At 37.5% G+C, this 15,578-nt stretch overlaps 1 protein-coding gene across 4 annotated transcripts in view; it reads right to left on the reverse strand.

The window, feature by feature from the left end:
* disp3 (dispatched RND transporter family member 3) overlaps window positions 1–15,578 on the reverse strand; it is a 492,208-nt gene that overhangs the window by 135,573 nt on the left and 341,057 nt on the right. For all 4 annotated transcript variants that reach the window (XM_043675594.1, XM_043675595.1, XM_043675596.1 and 1 more), the window contains one exon: window positions 12,916–13,052. In XM_043675594.1, the coding sequence (XP_043531529.1) occupies window positions 12,916–13,052 (137 nt within the window). The remainder of the gene's footprint in view (window positions 1–12,915; window positions 13,053–15,578) is intronic.

The raw sequence follows: 15,578 nt of genomic DNA on the forward strand, positions 1-15,578 counted from the left end.
GATTAAAACGGTTTCTTAAAACAGGGAAAAATGAAAAATGCATTCTAAAAAGCTAGTTAAAGAAAAAGAAAATATTGCAGTTTAAAGCAAGTGGTAACATTACAGAAATAAATATGCAACTGTGGAACTTGTTTGTTTTAATATTCATTTCAACTCCCATTTAATAGACACACAATAAGGTGCTACTATTTATGGACGTGCATCATTAACCAAGAGTCTGAAGTAAGTAAAGAAGAAAATTTGATGCAGGGCTTTTGATTTTAACTATTCATTTAATGTAGCCATGTACAATGGACTTCCAGCAGAGTTACAAAATTTTGCTATTGATTTCAAGGTAGGAGGGAGTGATGGAAAGCCCTCCATTCAAGTGAGTAAAGGAAGAGAGACAACAAAATACATTCACAAGTGTGGGGACAAATGTATATTATGTAAGTCGGTAACGTATTCACAATGTATTATTTATTCTTTTGCGGAATACAAGCATCACTGGCCAGATCAGCATCTATTTCTCATCTCTAACTACACTTGAAAAAGTGATGGTGAGGCAGTCTATTGGACTATTGCAGTTCATGTGGTGCAGGCACAGCCACACTTTGTAAGTAATTTTAGACTTCTAACTGTGAAGGAATGCTGAAACATTTCTAAGTCAAGACGGAGCGCAGGTTGGAGGGAAGCATATAGGTAGTGTCTTCTGCATGCATCTCATGGTCTTGTCCTTCTCGATAGTAGAGGCTGCAGTTTGGAAAATGCTGTTGACAGAGCCTTGTTGCAGTGCATCTTGTTGATGGTACATAGTGCTGCCACAATACATGTGCGATGGAGGGAGTGAATGTACTAAGGTATAAAGAACAGTACAAGTACTGGTAGTAGATAGAATTTTAATCAACCAAGTTGTTTTGTCCTGGATGGTGTAGAGCTTCTTGAGTGTTGTTGAGGCTGCATTTACCTAGACAAGTGGAGAATATTGCATCATATTACTGACTTGTGCCTTGTAGATGTTGGACAAACTTTGGGGAGTCAGGAGGTGAGTTACTCACCACTGAGATCTCAGCCTTTGACCTGCTGTTGTAGTCACTTACTAGCCTGTGGGAAAGTTCGAGTGATGATGGGGATAGTTTTCAGTCACAACCCAGCACATAGGTAGCCACAGACTGACTGATACACCCCAAAGATCAGGGCAGATGTGGAATTTGTATCCTTCTGTGGCAAGAAAGTATTTCCAATTTATGGGTATAGCGTTGGGGAAAATAAAGAAACTGGAATCCTAAACATATCCTGTTTACTTGCACCTGCCAGGTTACCAATTCTGAATGGTCACACATTCACTGAAGTTGAGACATAAAGAGTAAGACTGCTAGTTACAGTATGAAAATTGGTCTAGGAAATATTAGAACACTTCTAGACAACAATACAAGACCAGAGTGCAGAACAGCCCTTAGTACCAGAATGTTGGATGGATATGACATCCATACAACTGCCTCAAGTGAAACATAGCTCACTGATGAGTTTCAATATGAGGCAGTTGATATGGGCTACACATTCCACCACATGAAAATTCCAAGGACCAGCCTCAACAATTAGGCATGGGCTTTGATATTTAATTTGAATTGGCATGCAAGCTTGACTCAGCCATCCAAGGATCAGTGAACGACTCACCATTCTTAATTTTACATCTTGCATAATCTTGCAAAATACAACATTCAATAGAGCCTACACTTCAACAAAGACACATACAAATGAAGTCAAAGGAAACAATATGATGATCTCAGCAAGATAATTAGAGAACTCTAACCTTACCCAAGCAGGACAAACTCTAACCGTACCCAAGCAGGACAAACTTGGTGAATTTCTTGCTTTGCAGCAGGTTGTAACATATGGACAGGAGGAGTACTAGGACACCACCATATTGGCAAAGCAAACTCCAATAGCCAACTCATCTCTAAATGCAATGAATTTGATCTAACCGACAGCAAGCAGTCAAACTTTGTTATGTTGAGGTTGTACAGGATGTTGGTGAGGCCTCTTTCACAGTACTGTGTCCATTTCTGGTCACCCTGTTATATTATTAAACTGGAAAGGATTCAGAAGAGATTTACCAGGATATTGCTGGGATTGGAGGGCTTTAGTTGTAAGGATAGGCTGGGAAATATTTCATTGGAGCATAGGAGGTTAAGGGGTAACCTTATAAAGGTTTATCAAATCATGAGAGGTGTCTTTTCCTTAGGGTGGGGACTTTCAAGATTCAGGGGCATATTTTTAAAGTGAGAGGAGAAAGATTTAAAAAGACATGAGGGGCAATGTTTTTAGACAGAGTGATTTGTGTGTAGAATGAACTTCCAGAGGAAGTGGTAGATGTGGGTACAGTTACAATGTTTAAACGATGTTTAGGTAAGTACATAGAATAAGAAATATTTGTAGGACTCCGGTCAAATGCAGGCAGGTGGGACTAGTTTAGTTTGGGATTATGGTTGGAATGGACTAGTTGGATTGAAGGCTCTGTTCCAGGCTGTATGGCTCTACAATTCTAAACTGGAAACAATTTGGATGCATCTTAGATTCAAAAACTTGCAACACATTGGACTATGTTACTGTCTGTCGTAGAAATCTCAGGATGTTGCTTGACCCGCTTGCTTAGATGTATAGAATGTTGGCTTCCAAACAGCTCCTTGGCAGTATTCTGCATTTGAAGATAAAGTTTACGGTGTTGTAGCATAGAGGCAAGCCACAAAGTAAGCCTGATGTAACTTTTCTTAAAGGCATAGCCAAGAGACAAGAATAACAACAGAAATTAGCCACAAACTAGAAATTGCAGATATCCTGCAGGACAACATTGCCATTGATGATTTTTGAAAAATGTTAAAGGACACTACCGACAGTTAAACAGAAGCTCCAAAAACTGATTTGATAACAGTGAAAATATATCACCAATTTCTAGATGAAGTCGCAAAACACTCATAGATCTTGTTTCTCTGGCAAAATATCATCTACAAGGAATGGCAGATGCCATTGCGCAAAACACATGCTATGGGCTAAACTGAGAAAAATTAAAAACTATTGGTGGGAAAACATGGCCAATGAGCTTCAAGCAGTTGCTAATAAAAATGTCTGAAGGCTCCATCTGAAGGTTTGTGTTCAGTCTGTGGTCCCAAAACCAATGGTGCGATATCCATCCTCTGAGTGAAGGCAATCTGCACCTGACAAATAGACACAAGATCTCTCTCTTTGAACAGAACACTGACCACATCCTTAATTAAAAATCCATAGTGTGCAATGATGCCATTGAGATACATAATGGCATTACATTCTGGAACAACTTGCTCTTGATCCTTCTCAACTGGAAGTCATGAAAGCCACAAAGCAGCTTGTTGTGGGAAAATCACTGGGAGCTGGTGACATTCTAGAGTAGTTGATATTCAGTAAGAATGAAGCATTCAAGTATAGAGGGGCTAACATGGTTAGGAAACTCATTAATCTCTTCAACCTTATCTGAAACCAGCATGCTGTGTCGCAAGACTGCATTAATAATTCACCCTTACAAACATAAAGGGATCAAATCTATCTGAGTTTCAACATGGAAGATCATTACTTTTAACTGCAAGAGTTAAAAGTCATACAACACCAGGTTATAGTCCAACAGGTTTATTTGGAAGCACTAACCTTCGAAGCGTTGCTCCTTCGGCAGGTAGCTAGTGGGGTAGGGTCATAAGACACAGAATTTATAGCACAAGATTATAGTGTTGTGCAACTAATATATATTAAATGAACCTATAAATTCTGTGTTTTATGATCCTGACCCACTAGCTACCTGATGAAGGAGCAACACTCTAAAAGCTAGTACTTCCAAATAAACCTGTTGGACAATAACCTGGTGTCGTGTGATTTTTAACATTGTCCACCTCACTCCAACACCAGTGCCTCCTCATCATTAACTGCAAGAACAACTCTTGCAAGGGTTAATCTCAATTGAACTGTCATTCATCTCATTAACTTGGTGTAGCTTTCATGCATTTTGGGGGAGACATAATTTTTGCAGCATGTCAAATTTAAGAAAATAAGCGAATAAAATAAGGAACTGTATATGATATTTATTGATCTGAACAAAGCTTTTGACACTGCAAACAGTGTGGAGGATCTGTGCAGTTAGAAAGCATGCTCATCAGAGTTCTATTTCATTGGGTTTGTTATGTGGTTCACATGGAGTACTCCAGAAAACACAAAGCCAGTTGAGCATAGAAACTTGCACAATGGACTGTGTCAAACTTAGAGATAAAGATATCTTGAAAACCAACCTCAAAGCTTGCAAAGTCCTAATACATGGAAAGCAAAATAATCTTAGACATACTTAAATTGAGGAATCTCTGCATTGAGTGATTTCAGCGTTTCAGAACAGCAGAGTCAAGTGCCTTCAGGGCATAAGTGAGCGCAGCACAATACCAATGCCTCCAGTGAACCTACAACACCAACTTCATAGGCAGTATTTGCATTTGCTAATATAAATTAAACCTTGATCCAATAGCACATGTATGATTATAGCAAGCTAGACTGTAACACTATCTTTTATTTTGTTTTTGAAAGAACACATCCATTTAAATGATGGGAGAATCCATCAGAGATATCAAAGACGTGAAGGAAAGTTTCAGCAGCAGATGAGTTGATAAGGATGAAGTCAGGTAGAATTACAGAAGTGGAAATAAGTGGTTTTATGATAATGCTAAAGTGGTTGTAAGGTCACCTTAGGGCCAAATGTGACACCAAAGTTTTGAACATTCTGGTTTAGTCTGAAATGGAAGGGAGCAAGATGGAGTCAGTATTAGGGATCTGATTTAGAAGGTTTTGAGGAAAATTTCAACTCATCTAGTATTGTTTGAGGGAATTGTTGGTGAGATAGAATTTGGTGTTATAAACATGCATTCAAAGACTAATCCAACGCTTTTGAATTATGTCACTAAGAGGCATTATGCAGATGAGAAACAGAAGCAAGCCAATAATAAATCTTTGGGGTCAAACAATAAAAAAGGTGACATGACGAGCAGTTGTGGGCAGAAATGAATTACCTGAAAGGATAAGTAAAGTACATCCAAAAGTAAGATGTAAAAAATAATTAAATACTTAGAGGAAAAACAATTTATAAAGCAATGAATTAAAAGGACAGGTCTATCAAAGAGCTAGTACAGATATAATGAACCAAATGGATTGCTTGTGTACAATTAAGATTCTATGATTATTCACATAGGCAACTAGATTGCATCAGGGACTTTTAAAAAAATAACAGAAACTGAACAGAATCAAATGTTAGAACTTGAGAGTTTTTAAAAAATAATTTTTCATAAGGATTGTTTGTGACAGGTTTACTCAAAAATGTGATAACAGGAAATTCAAAGCTCAGATCCCCAGAGAGGATTTAGTGTTACGAGTGAGAAGTTAAATTTTGCAGGCATTCTGTCCATTTTCTTTATAGGAACATTGTATATGTGGTCTTTGTGCGCAACTTGGCTGCAGAAATTGAAAAGTGAAAACGATGTTTCATTTTTTTTGACTGGTGCACAGAACTTTGATGTAGACACACATGAGTAACTAAAAATAATGCACATACACATTTATGTTCAAACTAAAAAAGAAACAGGTAGTGATAGCTCAACACATTTGAGATACAAGAGTTTTCAGTATGGATTATAATAATCTCAGACTTCACATACAACAAAAATACTTTCAAAACTTAATTACAAAATGCTAATTTTCCAATGATAATGATATTTGTTCTTGCACAAGTATAAACACTCACACAATTCATGCTTTCCAGCCGTTAATTTCTAAAAGAAATGAAACATCTATTTGCAATTAACCTCTCCAGTTATTTTGTTGCCCTATTTTCTGAATGGAGAACATCTGGCTTGTGTTGGATAGCAGAAGTACAAATGTATAATATTGCCTGTGAAGCTTTATTGTGGCCATAAAGCACAGCAATACAGAACTCAAAGGCAATTTAACAAATCACTTTCCATGAAATTGATTGCAGAACCTGACATCCATTAATAGTGTAAACAATCATTTGAACCAATTTGTTAATTCATAGATTTGATTTTTTGATGCATTGCTCTGTCATGCAGATCAAGCTTTCAGAAAAATCTATCCCTTCCATCATCATTGCCAGCTGTACAGATAACAGATGTGTGGTATGATTTTCCAAAATTTCCTGAATTTTAGAACATTTGTTCCTCAAACAAAATTGTGGTCAGTTAACTTATTTAATTGCTATTTGTGGGACTTTGCCATTGCAAATTACAAAATATTCTTGCAAATTGACTGCCTCATTTTCCTACATTACAACAGTGATTATACTTTAAAGTTTCATCACTGGCTGCTATGGGATGTCCTGGAAAAAAGCATAAATGCAAGTCTTTTTTTTCCTCAATAGAAACAAATACAGCTGTAGTTGGAAATCTGAAATGAATACAGAGAATGCTACAGAAACTCAACAGATTGAGCAGCATCAGTGGAGAGAGTTTCAGAAAGGTCATATTGAACTTGAAATGTTAAATCTATTTCTCTCTCCACAGATGCTGGTCGACATGCCGGGTTTCTCCAGCACTTTCTGTGCTTGCTTCATTTCTTTTTCCTTCCTGATAAGTTGTTTCCATGTATTGCATCTGTTTGGCCTTTGCAGTTTGAGTCAAATAGTCACTAATTCTCTTAAGATCTTGAAAAGCATTAGGCCCACCCACAAACCAATTCCACTGATTTAACTTTACTTCTTTAAGGAAGGCGCAGTGCCATCCTCCCAACTTTCGATTAGATTAGATTAGATTACTTACAGTGTGGAAACAGGCCCTTCGGCCCAACAAGTCCACACCGACCCTGCAAAGAGCAACCCACCCGGACCCATTCCCCTACATTTACCCCTTCACCTAACATTACGGGCAATTTAGCATGCCCAATTCACCTAACCTGCATATCTTTGGACTGTGGGAAGAAACCGGAGCAAACCCACGCAGACACGGGGAGAATGTGCAAACTCCACACAGACAGTTGCCCAAGGCAGGAATTGAACCCGGGTCTCTAACACTGTGAGGCAGCAGCACTAACCACTGTGCTGCCCACTCTTTAAGGAAGTTCAATTCAGGACTTTAGTGGAGCTGCTGTTAAATTTACACTCATCCCTTTATAACATGCAGTTAATGCCCGTCTTCACTATCATCTCAGTACTCAACTAATTTTTTTCAGAAATGTGGAGAGTACAATAAATTTTAAAAGTCTTTTAGGAACTTATACAATTAGTAGTTGGACGAATGGCAATGACTGATGCTCAGTTTGATAAATATATCAAGCCATTCAATATTGCTCTCAGCAAAGATTTTGAGTTATATGTTTAGTGGGTGTTTATGATAAATCTATTGCAACTCTATTTGAGCTTCATTAACAATTTCCCATAAAGACTGCTTTAACATAACTACTGCACTGTGTATATACAATAAAAATGACACGGATGAATTATAAAGCTATTATACAATTGAGGCCCTACATAATCTTATAAACCACAGAAGCAAAGAATTGTTGCATTTTAAACAATGGAAAGTATGTTTAAATTGTATTGAAGCATACATTTATCTTTATCTCTCAACTTTATTTTTGTAATTTCAGTCTGTGACTGGAATTCCAGTCTTCGAGGACAAATCACACATTCCACTTAACAGCTGATTTTCTAATGCAACATGTTTGGCTTATTGAGTTTGTAACATGCTCTGTGGCACTGAGTTACACAAACCAGAAGGTCATTGATCAGTGCTGAGTTAACTGATCTCAATTAAAGCAACAGCTGGCGCATGAATAACAAATGGGTTAGAGAGTTGGATGAAGGAGAAAAGGAGAATATGAAAAGTGTCAACTTGAAAATACAAGGACATTCAGGCTAAATATAAAAAGAAAAAGGAAAAAGAAAATTAAAGGAATAAAGGGACCAGAATAAATTGGCAGCAAACACAGAGGCAAATCAAATAAGATCATAAGATGTAGGAGTAGATGTCAACTGTTTGACTCAATGAGTATGCTTTGTCAGTCAAAGGCTGATCTGATATCCTCAATTCAACTTTCCTGTTTTAACCCTATAACATTTGATTTCCTTATTGATTAAAAAATTGTTGATCTCAACTTTGAATAAACTTCATGACTCAGCTTCGTCAACCATCAGCGGTAAAGAATTCCACAGACTGACTATCCTCAGAGAAATATTGTTCCCCATTTGTCTTAAATGGTAGACCTTTACTCTGAGAGTATATCCTTTGTTTCTAGACTCTCCCAAAATGGGAAGCATTGCCTTTGCATTTATCCTATCATGCACCTTAAAAATCTTAGATGTTTCATTAACGTCTCCTGTCAATCTTCTAAATGGCAAGGAGTATAAGCTCAACTTACTTGACCTCATCATAAGAAGATAGCCAGAATCAACTTAATGAATATTCTCCTTATTGTTACCAATGCTAGTTTACCTTCGATAAAGGAACCAAAACTATTCACAGTATCCCATGTGTTACAAAGTTGAAAGAGTGTATGGTCTCTTTCCGAATTTAAAGTACAGCCAACTGTTGCCAATATACAGAATAGCTAAGACATGGGCTGTTCCAGAATAGCTAGATGTGACAAGTAGCTGTTAAATGGAAACCTGAGTTTTGGTTGCTGTTTTGACAGCCAATTCAAATTTAACCAGTTAATTTAAATTATGCCCAGGATACCAAAACCCAATTGAGTTTGAATTTATTGTACTGACAATAATGGACCACTGAGTGGGTATGATGTTGGGGGTTAAAAAAAGGGCTTTTTGAAAATTGGTCAGAACAACTGCCATCCAAGGAAATAAACGTCTTGCTCTCCCAGAAATCTCAGAAGGCACTATCTATCAAACATACCTTTTCCAATAAAAGCAGTAAAACGTTAGAAGACAACCCAGGGAGAAGACAGCAGAATCGCAAGGAAGTAACAGATCTGGAAGACTAGAAGGAAGACAGCATAAGAGACTGTATGGACTTTGAGAGATTAAGTTAATGTAATGTTTAATGATTGTTATGGGAGTACCTTTTTTTTAAGAGATGGGGCCAGATAGTAATTAGTTCAGAAAAAGGAGACTCAGATTTATTAATAGTGTTCACTGTTAGAGTTAGGAAAATAAGTTGTTTTTTTTTCTTTAAACAGTGGAAATCAGGGGTTTTCTTTCACTCACACTCACTCATCCTTTTAGCAGATTGAGGTGAAACGAGCTATTCTGCATGGTTTAGTTATAATTAACACAGGGGCTCGACCTCTGTGTCATAATATTTGTGTGACTTTGACTTGTGTCTTGCCTAGCAAGACCTCCCTTGTTCTTCATGTACAAGAACGCCAAATCTGTGTGTTGCAGCTCTCTCCAGTCTTAGATCATTTAAATAATATTCAACTCTTCTAATCTTTGTCAGGTGGATAACCTCATATTTCCCCACAATATATTCCATCTGGAAAGTTTTTACCCACTCATGTAACCTATCTATGTTGATCCTCAGACTTTGTGTCATTCTCAGTACTTGTGCTCCCACCTATTTTTGTGTCATCTGCAAATTTAGTGATAGTACATTCATTTCTGTGATTCAAGTAATTGTTATATATATATATATTGCTCATAATAATGTGCCCAGCACTGATCGTTGTGCACTAGACTAGTTACATGTTGCTGAAAATGGCCTCTTTATCCTAACTCTCAGTTTTCTATTAGTTAGCCAATCCTCCATCCATGCTAATATATTATCCCAACACCATTGGCTTTTTTCTTCTTCGGTAGCCTTATGGGTGGTACCTTATAGAAAATACTTTAGAAACCTAAATATGTTCCATTCACTGGTTCTCCTTTATCTATGCTGCTTATTATCTCCTCAAATAACGCTATTAGATTTTTCAGGCATGCTATCCCCTTCATAAAGCCATGTTGATTCTATATATAAAAGTGCCACCTCTATAAATATATTAATGGTGTTGAAGGTGGGGCTATGGTCGATGAGGAGGTGTCTTATGTAGGTGTCCTGTCCAGATGTTCCAGGGATGAGTGTCGGGCTAGGGAAATGGCATTCGCTGTGGACCTGTTACTTCGATAGACAAATTGTAGAGGATCGAAGAATGCTGGGACGCTAGAGTTGATGTTGGCTAATCAGCCTTTTGAAGCACTTCATAATTAAGGGTACTGAGTACTTGAATATGGTCTAGTCCACCAATTCCAAGCAGTCCTGGTGACGTTCAGTCTGCTTATTATCCCTGCAGTCTGTACACTCATCCACAACAGCAGCAAGAACCTCATACCTATCGGATAACAGCACTGGCTGAAACTCCTCCAACACTAAATGCAGCTCCCCAAAGCTGCCTTACTCACGATCACACTCTCTTGTCCATAGTCAGGGACTAAATTTGATGTAATTCATCTAAGGGTGTGGGTACCTCCTGAAACACAGTGACAAAATGCCTCTCCTCTCCCTGATGTGTCACAGTATAACCAGGTTGGATTCCAGCTCATCTTTGAGCTGAAGTTTCTCAGGCAGCAAACATTCATTGCAGGCATCCACTAGTTCCCACAGACTACAGGTATAACACATTACCTCTTCAGCCATCTTCACCCAATCAATTAATTTAGATCTTAAATATTTTAGAAGTCACATTTATTAACTGTACTCTTCTGATATAATAATATTTCCTGATTCAAATCATTTGGCCAATCAAAAGAGATTTCCAGCAACACATTTTTCAGCTCTGATCTCCAGCATCTGCAGTCCTCACTTTCTCCCAATCAAAAGAGAGACAACATAAATATTCACAAATCACTTAGCTGCTTTGTGTGATGTCACATTTCACCCTGAGAAGTAGAAACAGTTTAGGGGCTCTCTGCTATCAGTTTTATCACCACAATCGCTGACCTTCTCATGCATGGCTACCCCTAATTGAGCACTTATCGGATGGTGATTGGGCATTCTAGTTCCCATGAGTGAAATCAGTCCCCATAAATTTGGAAGTGGGTGAAAATCCCATTCCCAAGATGTGCCAGCCCATGAGAGGACAGCAGCTGTCCTGTCAATGCCATGGTGGCCACCACTAGTTCTTCAGTATGGCATTTATTAGGAATTGACATAAGAGCTCCAGGAAATGGCATGTGGATTGGGGTTGCTGGGTTGGATGGGTAGGGAGGGAGTGAAGGAGTCAGCTTATATAGGGCAGATAAATTCTTATTTTAGAATCTTTTCTTGCAGCCAGTGGATGTCAAAATCTTGCAAGGAGTCTCTGTTAAAGAGCGGTCCCACTTAACAAGCTTGGTTTTGGAATGAGGCTCTTAAGGGTTCACTTAACTGCCGTTTCAGAGGAAAGAGTGAATCCATCTTGGAAGGGAAGGTAGTCATGGTCTCAGGGTGTTAAATTCTGTCTGAGTTTCAATGTGAGAGCCCAAAATGAAGAGCAACAAATATAAGATAGTCACTCATAAATCCACAGGGAATTCAGGAGAAACAGGAGAAAGGGAGAATGGATGCAATTTACTATCACATGGAGATAACTGGCAAAATGCACTTATGGGGAAGTTATGTAAACGCGAGAGGGAAAAGAATAGAAAGATTTACTGATGGTGCTAGATGGATATGACAAGTTAAATGGTCTTCAATGGTATAATTAGTCTACGATTCTATGAAGAAGGATTGGAAGAAACATATATATAGCATAAATACCAGTATTCATTTGTTGGACGGAATGACCAATGAGGTCATAGATGATCTGCAACTAATTCCATATATCAAAGATTAGCAAAAACAATCTATTTCAGAGACTATATTTACAAAAGATCTAGCATTAATTATCATTTGTATAACTCAGTGCCAAAAATATCCTGCCCTTTTTAGGAGAAATGTTTCCTAATTTTACTCCTGAAAGGAACAGCTGTCATTTTTACTTCATAGCTCCTAGTCCTTGACAACTCAACCAGTGGAAATAATTTTCTCCTCTCGACCCTATCTGTTTCCTTTTACCATCTTTACAACTTTGATCAAATACCTTATCTTTTAAGTTCCAGGGAATATAAACTTAGTTTGTGTAATTTCTCATTGTAATTTAGACCCTCATGTTCAGGTAGTATTCTGTTTAATCTACTCACACAAAGGCCAACATATCCTTCCTCAAATCTGGTGCTCAGAACTGCTCACACTAAGTTTGAATTCAGTCACCTGCTGCCCTACTTAGTCAATGAGTAATTTATGAAACTGGGATATAAACAAATGGAAAGATTTTTTTCATAGGAAGGGGAGATAAGCAAACTCATTAAATGTGATTGTTAAAATGGTCGAAGTGGCAAAATATGAACAAGCTGCAAAATGAATAGCTAAACCTTGCTAAATGCCTACAGTTCTGCAAATGAAATATTTGCTATTCTATACAAGGTTACCAATATATATTTGCATTAAATAAAACATGTGTAAAATTGTGAAAACATTCCAATGCCTTCCACTGGAGCATAATCAAACCAAATATCATAGGAAGCTATGTGAAGAGATGTTAGGACAGGTTACCTAAATCTTGTCAAAGAATTGAATTTTAAGAAGCAACTCCACGAAAGTGAGGTGTGATGGGTGGAATGAACCACACAAAGAGAGAATTCCAGAACTTAGGGCCTAAGTTGCTGAATGCATGAATGCGTAAGAGGATAAATATGGAGGACCATTTGAGAGCTTGGTGATTAGTAAGGCTGGTGCATCCTGGTACTTCTTGTTTTAGAAGAGTGAAAAATTAGAACTGAAAGTATTCTGTGCTCCAGCATCTCCCAGTGACCCTTTGCAAAGCAATGCTGGTAAAGGTAAGGGAAAGGGAATAAAATTAATTTACTTCACAAGAAAAACAATTTATGGTTAAAATGGGCAGGGGCTTGCTGACCTGAAAATGAGGTGAGAATATACACCAGAACTGCTATACATCCACTGCTGATAAAAGCCAGCAACATATCGTTCTTAAATGTTCGTCGTACTTCATAGTCAAACAGGTCTGTTCCACCATAGAGGACTTGCACTTTCCTGGAAAATTTATGAAAAAAATTAATGAATAAAATCAATACAAATAAACTATTGTAAATTTCCACAATGTTGGTCTCTATAAATATATTTATATATTTTCACCAGTGTTAAATCATAGATGCAACAGAAGACAACTTAAAGTATCTAATTTAGTGTTACACCTATCTATTCATAAATAGTTAATCATAATAATTGCTAATTTGATGAACCTTTGAAGAAGAAAAATATAAAGTTACGTAGAAACAAAAACTGGCTGTCAGGCCCACCCAGTTCAAGACAATGTTTATACTCTGGTAAAGCTTCTTCTCACCTAACATGTATTTACAGAACCCTCTAGTTTTTTTCTTTCTGATGTTATCCAGCTTCCTTTTCGAGGCAACTGTAGCAAATGCTTAAAATGTTTTAAACATTTACATTCTCACTACTCACAGAGTTCACAGCTTCATTTCTAGGTGACTACTTCATATTGACATTATATTCATTATTGACTTTATATTCTTAGTTTGCTCTTCCACACAAGTGGAAAAACTTAGTGTCTGTTCTAGCAAATATTTTAATAATTTTGAAGACTTCCATCAGGTCATACTTCAGCTTTTTAGTTTCAATAGGAAAGAAACCTGCCTGTTTATGCTAATTGTGTAGTTGTGCTATTATTCTTGTAAACTTTTTGCAACTTCTCTAATGCCCCTATATCGATTTTATGATATGGTGACTGAAACACACGCTTCCAAGTGTGGTCCAAACAAGGTTCAATACAGATTTACCATAAACTTTTCTTCTTTCCAACTCTTTCGTTCCAGTTGCAACAAGAATATTTTGGTTTGCATTTGTTATAACATAATTTCTCCTCACAATTTTTTGTAATTTTTGTATTTGTACTCCCTGGTCGCTTTGCTCCTTAATTCCACTTAAATTTTTATTTTTATGTAATATGCAACCTTATTTCTTACAAAATGCAATGCCCCACACTTATAGAGTCATAGAGATGTATAGCACGGAAACAACCCGTCCATGCTGACGAGATATCCCAATCTAATCTAGTCCCACTTGCCAGCACCTGGTCCATATACCTCTAAACTTTTCTTATTCATATACCCATTCAGATGCCTTTTAAATGCTGTAATTGTACCAGCCTCCACCACTTCCTCTGGCAACTCACTCTATACACGTACCACTCTCTGTGCGAAAAAGTTGTCCCTTAGGTCTCTTTTATATCTTTCCCCACTCACCCTAAACCTATGTCCTCTAGTTCTGAGTTCTCTTACCCCAGGGAAAAGACTTCATCTATTTATCCTATCCCATGCCCCTCATGATTTTATAAACCTTGGAAAGGTCATACCTCAGTCTCTGACGCTCCAGGGAAAACGGCCCCAGCCTATAGTTCAAATCCTCCAACCATGATAACATCCTTGTAAATCTTTTCTGAACCCTTTCAAGTTTCACAACATCCTTCTGATAGGAAGGAGACCAGAACTTGAAATTCGTTAGCCAATTCCATTCCCATTCTGTAACTGTACTAATGTTTTATTGTAAGTTGTTATAGTGCTTTTCAGTCTTGACTAGCCCTCTCAGTTTACTATCATAGACACATTTAGAAGCTATGAATTAAAATAAAAGGTGCTGGAGAATCTCAACAGGTCTGGCCTCATCTCTGGAGAGAAACAGTTAACATTTTCAGTTTGATATAACTTCTTCAGAAGTTTTTTTTTAAATTCTAAAGTCTAAACTACTAATGTAGATTATGAATGAGAGTGGTCCCCGAACTAATCCTCATGGGGCTCCACATTCACTGTTTGTCACTCTAGTAATTCTGCTTTGCAGATAGCTTGCTATCCACTCTAACACTAGTCATCTAGCTCCATGTGCTCTGCCTTATTCATTAGTTCATATGAAAGTTTACTAAACCTATCTATCTCTGTCTTAAATACACTCAATGATTTAGTCTCCACAGCCTTCTCTCTCAATGAGTCCCACAGATTCATCACCCTCTGGCTGAAGAAATTCCTCCTCATCTCTATTCTAAAGGGTTGTTCCTCACTCTGAGGCTGTAACCTCGAGTCCTAATCTCTTCAACTAATGGTAATATCTTCACATCCATTCTATGCAAGCCCCTCTGTATTCTGTAAGTTTCAATGAGATGTCCCCCCCCCCACATCTTCTTAAGTCCATCAATTACAGAACCAGTGTCCTCAACCACTCCTCATATGACAAACCTTTCATCACTGAGATCATGTTTGTAAACTTCTTCTGGACTCCTTCCAATGCCAGCACATCCTTCCTGAGATATGGTGTCCCAAACTGCTCATATTATTCCAAATAAAAAGTTTTATTTATGGAGAATTATGTATTAAGTAGAATATTGAGTATTTTTATATTTGTCCTTTGACAATCTCATTTCATTTGCCTTCCTAATTAATCTTTTTTGACTTCATTACTCATCCATTTATATACTCCCTTGCAATATCCATGGAGCTACACATTTTCTTACTTTTATATTTTCCCTTCATTTCTTTTCTCATAATGTCT

Source organism: Chiloscyllium plagiosum, chromosome 34, assembly GCF_004010195.1.
Source record: "Chiloscyllium plagiosum isolate BGI_BamShark_2017 chromosome 34, ASM401019v2, whole genome shotgun sequence".
Lineage (NCBI taxonomy): Eukaryota > Metazoa > Chordata > Chondrichthyes > Orectolobiformes > Hemiscylliidae > Chiloscyllium > Chiloscyllium plagiosum.